Below are 12,091 nucleotides of genomic sequence, written 5' to 3' on the forward strand. Positions count from 1 at the left end.
CCTTTTTAACACTGCTAAATTCACAGCCACATTTAAACACCTTGTTTCCAATAAAGGTCATTTTCTAAAATGGATAACTCTCCAGAGCTGGAAATAAATGTTCAATTTCTGTCACTTAATGAACACTGTAATGACAGTAAATTCGAAATACATTAAAATAGTAAATACTCTTAGTTCAAAATAAGGTAATTGTTTACATTTTATTGCAATCGCTCGTTACAACACAAAAAAGGCAGAACTAATCATTTGAAAAATGTCCATAACACACTATATGTAGTTGGTTGATCAAAGATTCATATGCCTGCTTTCTTATAAACAAATGATTAATTTAAAGATAAAAAAATAGCCACATTTAAACAGATTAAATCTTAAATAATGCTGTAAATATAAAAAATGTGTATCTACCCAAATTAAGGAATAAATGAGCTGCCTGACACATATTTAGAAGATCTAATCTAGCTCATAATGTTATATAAAATTCCCTTCCCTGTCTTCCTACTTTAAATAAACTGTAGCTGTTCCAACACACAGTGTCTGCACCACCATAGGATGTCAATGAAAACTACGTTTTTTCACTTACAACATGTAAATGTGAGAGAAGGGCATTTCTTAAATAAATCTACAAATGAATAATGCAGACTATTTTAAAACATAGAATGAAGAGCATGTCTACATGTAAGAAATGGTCCTAACATGAAGTGGTTGTCTACATTCACAATCTAATAACAGACTGTAAAGAGAGAGAGAGGCTGCTTAAATAGACAAAACCTGCTAAAAAGAACAACAATAAAAACATATTAAAATGGTGCTCTTGGCAAACTGTTCTATTCTTTTCAAAGAACACAATACAAAAATGGAGTATAATATATCTCGACTCCATCATACCATGGAATGCTTCTTATAATACTCCCTATAAATAAGATACTGTATTGTCATAATTATATCAATTTATGGTTACAAAAGAGATAGTCTTTTGACAAATACTAATCTAAATAATTGTTATAAAAGTCAACTTATTCTATATAGAGCCGACGTGCATCCTTTTAGATTCATCTGGTCAAACCCATAACTCAAATCGAGGAATGGAGAGGGGGTGTGCCCTTGTAAAATGGCACCATCGCGATCGCATAGGAAATGGACAGGCAGGGTTTGATTTCCCGCTTGAAGATCAGTGCCCTCCCAATCGTAAATGAAATGACATTTTGGTGTCCCAGGCCAGTGCCTACTTATCGAGAGCCAGTCCCATAACCCTTAACATGCACATAGTACAGTTATGGCCACAAGTTTTGAGAATGACACAAATATTACATTTTCACAAAGTTTGCTGCCTCAGTTTTTATTATGGCAATTTGCATATACTCCAGAATGCTATGAAGAGGGAGCAGATGAATTGCAATTAATTGCTAAGTCCCTTTTTGCCATGAAAATGAACTTAACCCCAAAAAACTAATTTCCACTACTGTTGTGAAGAAGGGTGCCCAAGAAAGTCCAGCAAGTGCCAGGACCATCTCCTAAAGTTGATTCAATTGTGGGACCACCAGTACAGAACTTGCTCAGGAATGGCAGCAGGCAGGTGTGAGTACATCTTCCCACACAGTGAGGCGAAGACTTTTGGAGGATGGCCTGGTATCAAGAAGGGCAGAAAAGAAGCCACTTCTCTCCAAGAAAAACCATCAGGGACAGACTGATATTCTGCAAAAGGTACAGGGATTGGATGACTGAGGACTGGGGGTAAAGTCATTTTCTCTGATGAATCCCCTTTCCGACTGTTTGGGGCATCCAGAAAAAAGAACTGTCCGTAGAATAAAAGGTGAGCGTTTCCATCAGTCCTGTGTCATGCCAACAGTAAAACATCCATTCATGTGTGGGGGTGTCTCTCAGCTCACTCATAATAATGCCTAACAACACAGCCATGAATAAGGAATGATGTCAAAACATCCTCCAAGAGCAACTTCTCCCAACCATCCAAGAACAGTTTGGTGCCCAACAATACCTTTTCCAGCATGATGGAGCTCCGTGTCATAAGGGAAAAGTGATAACTAAGTGGCTCAGGGAACAAAACATCAAAATGTTAAGTCCATGCCCAGGAAAGTCCCCAGACCTTAATCCCAATGAGAATTTGTGGCCAATCCTCCACAAATTCTGACAAATTCCAAGCACTGATTATGCGAGAATGGGCTTTTATCAGTCAGGATTTGGCCCAGAAGTTTATAACCGCTGCCAGGGCAAATTGCAGAGGTCTTGAAAAAGAAGGGCCAACACTGCAAATATTGCATAAACTTAATGTAACTGCTTAATAAAAACCTTTGAAACTTATGAAATGCTTGTAATTATACAGGGTGGTTCAGTTCTAATTATGCAGATCCAGATCGTCTAGGTGACTTTGATTTTTGCTGGGAAGATTCCAGTTTGGCGCAAAGGCGATTCTTCATTTCGTCACATCGCACACTTCTTGATAGTTCGGGATTTTTCCGGGTGATTTTCTATGTAATAAACTTAGTAAGTTGTACTGTAATGAAAATTGCATAATTAGATCTGGACCACCCTATACTCTAATATACCATAGAAACATCTGACAAAAAGATCTAAAAACATTGAAGCAGCAAGCTTTGTGAAAACCAATGTGTGTGTCATTCTCAAAACTTTTGGCCACGACTGTATGTGTTTCTGAAGACTACATCCCTAAATCAGAAGAGAAACTATTCGGTTCTAGGACAGTTACAAAGGAACAAAGCAAAAAACAAACTTAATTACAGTTTATGTTTTGCTTTCTTCCCTCTACTGGACCTGAGGAAAATTTAGAATGCCAGAGTCATCAGACAATAAATCCATTACAAGTGAATTTACAAACAGTGTTTTCAAAATGGTATTAAAAGTAAACTGTGATCACTGAGCCACATGAAAATTGTTGACGGCACGTCTTTTCACTGGCAAAAACAAACTAGGCCCACAGCATCTGTGAAGATGAACACAGGAGTACATTTTTCATCTTGTAACACCTGCTCAACTACAGGGAAAAGAAAGCTGAAATCAACTGTGTCTTTTTCTAGACTGACAGTTAAGAAAATGTAAAATAAACACTTCTGCAGAATCACTGGAACGGAATTATCAAAATGAAATTAATAGCAGTGCATGATGGTTCTGCTGAACCCAATAGAATGTCCCAAAAAAAAAAACAACATCATCTTTACAACAGTGAGGAGCACGAACTGGGAGCACACAAAATCATCCATTCACTAATAGTCTGATATTATATAAAAACTTGTTAAAATTACAACAATTTAGCAATAAATACTAGATACTGAATAACTGTGGCCTTTATGATGAGTAACAGTTAATGGCAGTGTTAAAACAATAAGATTTAGAAAGCCCAATGCTAAAATTTCAAAGTAAAGGCTGAGTAAGCCCAGCCAAGGGACACAAAACAGACAGACAGACAGAGAAAAGAAGAATGAACTTTGGCAAGGGCTGGTGACTCAATGAGGGAACACAAGGCTACACTCTGACCAGCATGATTCAGGCGGTGGTAAAGCATAATCTGCTTTCTTGGTTGAAGCAGACAAAGAGATAAAAATGAAGAGAATATGAAGATTTCAGAGAAAGGACTGTTGCGGAGGAGGTTAGTTGAATTGAAAAAAGAAACAAACAAGGGCATGTAGAGAAAAAGGTGTAGAATGAATGGATAAACAGATGTTTTTGTGGAGGTGGTGATAACACAGAAAAGCTGAATTGAGTTCATGGATAGGCCGAGAAAAATGTGTCTCACCCCAAAGATGTCCAAGACCACGAAAAATGCACAAAAAGAATCTTTTACATAAACTATAAGCCAAATATCTAGACAAACCCAGAAATTTCCATGTTTTTCATAGAAATGTACACCTTTTTTTTAATCAATGTAGCATTGAATGAATTTAAAAGTAGAGATGTGAAATTACTAGTGTTGCTAATGACTATTGGCAGACAACCCCTATGTGTTTGACCAATTCTAGGTATTGTTGGGTCCACTCTCATGTAGTACTCTCCAATTCTACAAACCAAAATAAAAAAAAAAAATACACACAGTAAATGTGATAACTTTTGCCAATGCAAGTACAGAGTGAATCCTTCAAAACCATCCCCTTCTTTAAAGTTCCTCATAGTAACACTGTCAAGGCCCCACGAACAGTTAGCAGGTATATTGCATCACAAGAAGGTTATGCAGACTTAGACTTTACATAAGCCTTTAAATGTACACCCTTCTCCAAAAAGCCTGCTATATTATTAATACAGTCAATTACAGTTAATGTCAACAGTATTTGTGCATAAAACCAATTACATACACTTGCGTCTATTAATTCTTCAGTCCAAAATTTTAGATTCCCATTTAGCTCCAAATTAGTTACAAATAAAAAGTAAGATCAAAGCTGCCCAAGATCTTTTTTGTGGCATGTAAACCAGTTCAGCTCTTATAAACTTTACTTTCACACATCATGTGTACATTTATATGGAGTGGGTGCCATCTAGTGGTGGTTCTTGTTAGTATTCCCTTAAACTATGTGCATTTACTGGCCCTTCTGCTTAATAAATAACTATACATTTTATAATACTAAAAGGCGAATAGCACTGAAGAGAATATCGATAAATTAATAAAACATTGTGAATTGAAAGTGCATTTGAAATAATTTTCATTAATAAAACTACCGTTACTAAAATATCTGTAAACCTGAAGAAATTGCCTACCCTGCCTCCTATTTGTAGTAGAACTAACGCTGTACACTTTAAAAAGTCTTGCAGCAGCTGCACAAATGGAAACCTGTTCTAAGCACAGTACTTAAGGATTAATTGTATATCTAGTAACATGTAAATAGCATTGCATATCCCAAATTTTGATTATTCACTTACAGTAAGCAATAATTAACGTTATCCTGGCCCAATCACTGGAAATATATACATATTTACACATGGGGAGCAATGACAGAAGCTTTAAAGCAGAATGAATTTAAATAGGTTAAAAAGACTTGCACACAATTTATTGACCAGGATAAAGAAATTAGGTTTAAAAAGGCTTACTTATACTGTACTTACATTATAATGTTTTATGGCAAATGGTAGAGCTCATATGATACACAAAATACATGAAGAGTGGTAATGCTGTGCCCGACAGTAAACTGACAACCTTTTCAAGTTAGTGAAGGTTATATTACATAGACGTTAGTGTTATTTACATAGCAATGAAGCTCTCATTGGGTGCATGCTATAAAAGCTGCAGTATAAAATAAAGCTTACCCACCAAACTTAAAAGTAGCATTCCAATTTTCCATAAAGATATTTATGTGAAAATCATCTTTTTGTGATGTATTCATTTAAGAGGTAATTTACAACATTTTATCATTCACATGGAAATAAAAATATTATTGCGTATGCCAAAAAATATTAAATGCCTTGGATATACCAACAACCCGAACTTCATATTTTTCATCATGTATCTGTATATTATTTCTTTCCTTTTTACATTTAAGCAAAATGAATAGGTGAGATGCAGACAAAGAAGTCTAATAAGTCATTTCTGATTTTTAGAAAAAAAAATTCTAAAAGAGATTTCACAAATAAATATTACCCGTGGACACTTAAACAATGAGGATTTGTATATTCCTGGCAGGCCATATCAGTAGCTTCAAAATAACAATGCCTGTGTGGTATAGTGGTTAAGGCTTTTGACTTCAAACTCCAAGGCTAACGGGTTTAAATTCTGCTACTGTCACTGTGTGACTTTGAGCAAGTTACTTGACCTGCCTGTGCTCCAACTTGAAAAACAAAACAAATGTAACTTGTTGTATCTGAAATGTTGTAAATGGCCTTGGAATAAAGGCATCAGACAAATAAGTAAATGTAAAATCTGGGTCAAGAAACCTAGGTCATGCCACGTGGATGAAGCCAAAAACCTGAAGTAAAGAAGGGGCATTAGGCAGCAGAGACAGTAGATATGCTCTGACATTTGTTCCAGTTGCATTTCAAAGGGTAGTACTCAGTTAATCATTCTGACTAGTACAAAGTATGTTATTTGGACAACTACACTCATTTTTTCATATATGGCACAACATGCAAATGAGAGTCCTCATTTAGATTCTGTGGAGTTGCATTTAGTTTAAACTCTTGACTTTCAGATCCTTCCTATTCACACTCCAACAAAGGAAATAAACCCACTAAGCTTTATTAACTCCAACTATAACCAGTAATATTCAGTCAGACAACCTTTTTTTAAAGTCAAACTACTTTCACTGTGACTAGATGCATGTTTTAAATATACATTAAAGCTGTCATTAGTGGTCATTTATATGTTTAAATAAAATCAGTCATTAAAATGTTGCTGGAAACCACTCTCTCATGTATTTCCAACACATGAAGGTGACAAAGAAAGGAGTCTATCTCAAAACAAAAGCTGCAGAATCTGCCAAAACATGGCATGAGGTGGAAGTTGATTTATGACATTTGAGCACTTAAAGATGGGAAATAAAGATATATGCTTTTAATTGGATAATCACAAAGCTTATAAAACAAGTGGAAGAGTTCATTTATTTGTAGCAAACTAACAAGACTTGGGCATTTGCTCAAAAAAGAAAATGACCTCCATTTTCTGGAGTTATTTTTTGATAATTCTTCCAGTTTTGAACCACCACCTCTAAAGTAGTCGTGCCATAATTTTACTGTTAACAAAACACTGTGTGAACTATACCCTTCACATCACTCTCTAATGCAAAAAAGTGTGTCATGTTCATCTGTTGTCAGGACTATTGAAATTCTTTTTAAAATTTCCTATTCAAAGCATTACCAAAACACAGTTAAGTTCAAAATGCTGTTGCTAAATAGCTGACATAAACCAAACAAAATGAGCACATCTCCTCTCACATGCCTCAACTTCACTGACAACCTATAAGGTGCAAGATAATGCTGAAAATGCTTCTGACTTACATACACGTTAATTTCAACATCCAAGGTCACCTGTCAACGTGACTTATATTTCACCAATCCATCAGATAACAAGGATTCTTTGATGCTAGCCTTGTAGAAATCCCCTAGATCCTTTTAACTGCTCTTGGTGATTACTCATTAAGCTTTGTAGCACAGACTCTATGGAACTGAATCACAATGTCTGTTTGCGAAGCTCCATCAGTGGATTCTTTCAAATCTTGCTTAAAGAATCCCTTATCTCTCTTGCTTTTCAACCAACTTGAAGAAACCCTTCTCTTTTTAGACTGATACACTTCCCTAACATATTAAACAGGCAGTTCTTTACTTGTCACATGCTATAGAGTGCTGTTGTAGTTACTATTAAAATATTTTGAAATGTATCCTTGTTTTTGTTTTGCAAAGTGCCTTCTGACTGTGTACTCTATTAATACTGCAATATTAAACACTGGTTCATACAGAAGTTTCATCATGTAGCTATTCATTTATATTAAAAAATGGAAATTGTCTCCCAAAATTTTTAAAACTGAACTATCTTCTCCATATACTTATGTGATTTACAGATGCAATTTACTGAGTATCCCTGAAATTCTTGTGTTTTTGTGTTTTGCCTTTTCAAGTGAAGTACGATTGCACTTTTAAGAATTATGTATAAATATAAATAAGAAAATGTAAAATTTGAAAATTGTTGCAAACTGTTAATAAATGCAATGGGAAATTTGCACATTTGCTTTCAGTCTAACGATAGCTAGAAGCCTCAGTTTTCAGCTTGATCTGCAGGCATTATTAGAATTCCAAGGTGCCTTTTAAAGCTGTGTGTTCAGAGAGTAGTAGTAACAAGGACATTTTCCCCATTATTTACTCCATCTAACGCCAAGCAGAAAACGGCACAATACTAGCCATACACCTTCAAAAATGTCTCTTGGCAAAAACAAAAACTGAACTAATGAGAAAATAACATTTGATATTAGGAGAGTTTATATAAATAAATAATAAAAAAAACACTCCTTACTTGCTCAGGAGTGCGATGATATAGCCTTTCCAACTGTTCCTTTCTGCGTCTTTCATGGCCTGCATCAAACACATAGATTTTTGGATCACTGCCTGATGGTGCACGAATCTTTGTTAACTTGGCACAAATGGCATAGTAACGTTCCTTTAAATCTTCAACTGATCTTTTCTAAAAGCAAAGAACAAAACATTTCTGATAATGAAATTATATTTTGAGCATACAATATTCTGAATTATAATTTTCTGAATAAATTTAGATTAATAGAAATATTAAATAGGGTGTAACTCTGATGGTTGACAATGAGTTGTTTAGTATAACTATGGCAACTATAACCCAAGTTCAATGGCCCTTTTTTGCAGGTTAATAAATTGTCCTTAAGGGAGCTTTTTCTCTCTGTCATTTGTTAACTTTGGTTTCACATACATGACACAAATTTAACATTTCTTCACTTTTATATGAACAATTTTCCTTAAATCCGTGTGCATTTTCCTCTCTTTTGGTAAAATATCTCCATCCAACCAAAGTCAATTCCAAACAAGCTTCAGCTTTACTGGTAATTTTTCACTTCACAATTTTTCACATAAACTAGCTGCAGTTCAGATTACTTTGAATGTTTTTTTTAAATCTGAATCGGAGACTGAAACATCTTTCATTCTCAGCGTATCCTTGCAATCTCTACTAAGTCTTTGCCTCTACCAAAATTCAGAATCCTCTTATTACCAAAGCACTTCAGAAGCCTAATTTACTGCTCACACATTAGGCTTCTGCTCATCTATATCACTGGTTAAACACAGCTAGTTAAGTCCAGCTTCTCATGTTGTGTGAGGAGTCAGTATGGGATTCACTCCCTTCCCCTGGGCAAAAATCAGAATAAACATGTTGAATGAGTGATTATTTTAATTTTGTGTCTACACAATGAGCATCTAAAAAGGATTTTTTTATTGGGAGAGATGGAACAACAGCACTAAGCACTGTACCATCATTCCAATATATATATCTATATATATATATATATATATATATATATATATTTTATATATTTTTTAACACAATATTACCTTACCATCAAACATAACTGCAATCTATGATTTTTGCTGCAGTCCACTTGGCCTTGAAATTATTATTTAACCTTCATAGTAGCTCTGCTATTAGACAAACCACATTTATTCCTTTAATTCCATTCATATTGCTTATCCAATGAAATATTTGAATTAACCAATTTATAGTAGGGTGTTTTAATATACATCTATAAACATATTTACATTTCAACTTCTTGGCAAAATTACAGATAACTAAAATTTACTGATTACAATACAGATAATCTTCATTCTTCCCATAAGCTTACCCTAAACTGCTGATGGTCATAGCGGTCATGAATGACAATGAACCTTTGATCAAAGCGCTTGCAGAGGTCAAAAAGGTGATCCGTCTCTACTTTAGTCCATCCATCGTCATGAAGATACATTTGATACTCCTGTTCAGAATATACTGGAACCTGCACTGTCTGGATAAAAAAAAGGAAAAAAGTTTGTAGTAATGAGCTACAAGGCTCATTTTTCAATTTACACACTTGCATAAAATGAAAATCAATTAATCTACATATCAGCCAGATGTTAGGTCATTTTTTGCTTTAGCTAAAAGAAATCATTAACTTTAAACACTTAAGGGGTGGACAATAAAATGAAAATACCACATTGAACCACATGTTCATATTATGTTAATTCTCAAATACCAGTATGTGTCATCTATAAATTATGTCTGAAATTAGCACAGCATGTCTGTTTTCAAAGCAAAGAAGCAAATCTTTGGTATAAGGTGCACAAAACCCAGAACAGTAAGCAATGGGAAAAAGTAATACAGATGCGATCAGTCATCTTCACCCTATTTCCTGCATCCAGAAGGGTTAATGTTTGGAGAGGAAAAATGATGCCTTTATTCTCCAAAGTCTACTGCCTACTGTTAAATGTGGTGGGGAATCTGTAACAGTATGGGGTAGCCATCTCATGAGAGTCATTAAGTCAGACAAAAACTCAGTATGGTTGTATGACAGCCAAAGAATATGAGGCCATTTTATAGGACCAGGTGCAACGCACACTGTTCCTTGATGAAATTTCCCTATTCTGAGACAAAATTGTTTCATACACATTGCTCAACTAATTCAAAAGTAGTTTCATGAATACCAGGATAAACTCAAGTGCCTTCCATGGCCTGCCCAGTGACGAGATCTAATATACACTGAACCCTTACAAAAAGTTCTGGAATACAAAGTAGAAATCCACTTCCTTCATCCTTTCAAGAGTCTGGAGTATTTTCAGAGGTCATGCTAACAAAGCATTTGATGGAATGAGGATGCTTTTTACTGCACTGCCTGACCCCAACATTTATGTCTACGGTTAGGAGATAAAATTGTAATGATAATTATCGCAAAATAACTTTTCCTCAATAGAAATATAAGACATGGTCGAAAGAAAGTCAATAGAACTCATTCCATAGTAGCAGGTGGCGGCAGCACACATGCTAATGTTTGGCCTGCAGCAGCCATGCACTATGGAGTTGAACATTTGCGCTCAAAATGTCACTTGATCTTACAAAATGTGTTTTCCTTGCACACAGACTTTTGGCAGTAATATAATTCAATAGTGCACGCCAGTACGTCTGGACTGGGAGCAAGTTCCCATGTGTTCCCACATAGACAGGTAATACAAATAATCTTTTGTACCAACTGAAACAGTGCCATCCTTTAGAGCATGCACAATCCATGACTTTATAGTCCCAGACCTAAGCAAGTGCTATAATAATGGGGATTTCATTTTATGTCTTGGACTAGAGGTCTGGGCGGGACAGATTTTTAAAAATCTATGCCTGCCCACTCCCACAGTATAGCATCCTCTGCCCACCCAGACTTGCTTGCACTAGGCCTCATTTGTCCCGCTCCCAGAAACAAATTGCTTCCATTAAGGAAAAAAAAATGTCATGTATGGTTGATACGCCCGTTTAATATGATCTTGTATAAGGAGGTGAATGAAGGTTTCCTCTCTTTGGCCCAGTTGTCCTTTTCACTTTTTTCAACAATTCTGCTTCATTAGTATTTAAAACAGATCTTCCAATGGGACTTAAATAATAATAATTTCTGAGCACAAGGTAGCATGCCTTTTTCTCAGAAAGGATAAAAAAAGAGCAGTGTGTCTTGTTAAAGCTTTGTAAGTAGGCGACTTGCTAGTCTTCTATATTGAAATAAATTATGAACTATGTTTCCCGCTCCCAGAAACAAATTGCTTCCATTAAGGAAAAAAAAATGTCATGTATGGTTGATACGCCCGTTTAATATGATCTTGTATAAGGAGGTGAATGAAGGTTTCCTCTCTTTGGCCCAGTTGTCCTTTTCACTTTTTTCAACAATTCTGCTTCATTAGTATTTAAAACAGATCTTCCAATGGGACTTAAATAATAATAATTTCTGAGCACAAGGTAGCATGCCTTTTCTCAGAAAGGATCAGTGTGTCTTGTTAAAGCTTTGTAAGTAGGCGACTTGCTAGTCTTCTATATTGAAATAAATTATGAACTATGTTAATAATTTCTATTCATTCCATACACGGAAGGTAGGTGCTGTCTCCATACAAATCGCACATATAAGTTTAAGCTTAAAACATACGATTTTGTAGTCAGCATATTACTAGTAGCTGAACAAGCACTTTCCACTTTCTCATAGTACTTTTTGCTTATCAATACAAGCACATTTTAACCAAGCAAAGCATTGTTAACATACAGGCATCTCCTCATTTGTTCATATGCTCTTAGATGAAAGAGGGCAATACTAATAGCTGATCAATGAAGTTCACTGCACTCTCTGATTTAGTGCAGTTGCATTAAATCTCAGTTATTAAAAATTACTACAAATCTCTGGGAGCGAGAAATGCTGCTACTTTGTAGAGCATGTGGATAAGAGTTACTGCTGAACAGTTTGTTGACAAGTTCTTTCAGTAATATCTGATTCTAAAGCTGTTGTCACATCTTTGAACAGTTTCAGAAGAGAGACCACAGTTATCTATTTGTTTATGCGGCCAATCGTCATATTGCTGCAGCACTGAGTTCAGCAGTATATCTCGTCTCTACAGACCTGTTTGAGTGACCTCA

The 12,091-nt window shown here is 35.4% G+C and overlaps 1 protein-coding gene across 2 annotated transcripts in view; it reads right to left on the minus strand.

The window, feature by feature from the left end:
• dmap1 (DNA methyltransferase 1 associated protein 1) overlaps positions 1–12,091 on the minus strand; it is a 90,619-nt gene that overhangs the window by 40,729 nt on the left and 37,799 nt on the right. For both annotated transcript variants that reach the window (XM_039735912.1, XM_039735911.1), the window contains exons 5-6: positions 9,303–9,461; positions 7,958–8,125 (exon numbers count right to left, since the gene is read on the minus strand). In XM_039735912.1, the coding sequence (XP_039591846.1) occupies positions 7,958–8,125; positions 9,303–9,461 (327 nt within the window). The remainder of the gene's footprint in view (positions 1–7,957; positions 8,126–9,302; positions 9,462–12,091) is intronic.

This window comes from Polypterus senegalus, chromosome 14 (genome assembly GCF_016835505.1).
Source record: "Polypterus senegalus isolate Bchr_013 chromosome 14, ASM1683550v1, whole genome shotgun sequence".
Lineage (NCBI taxonomy): Eukaryota > Metazoa > Chordata > Cladistia > Polypteriformes > Polypteridae > Polypterus > Polypterus senegalus.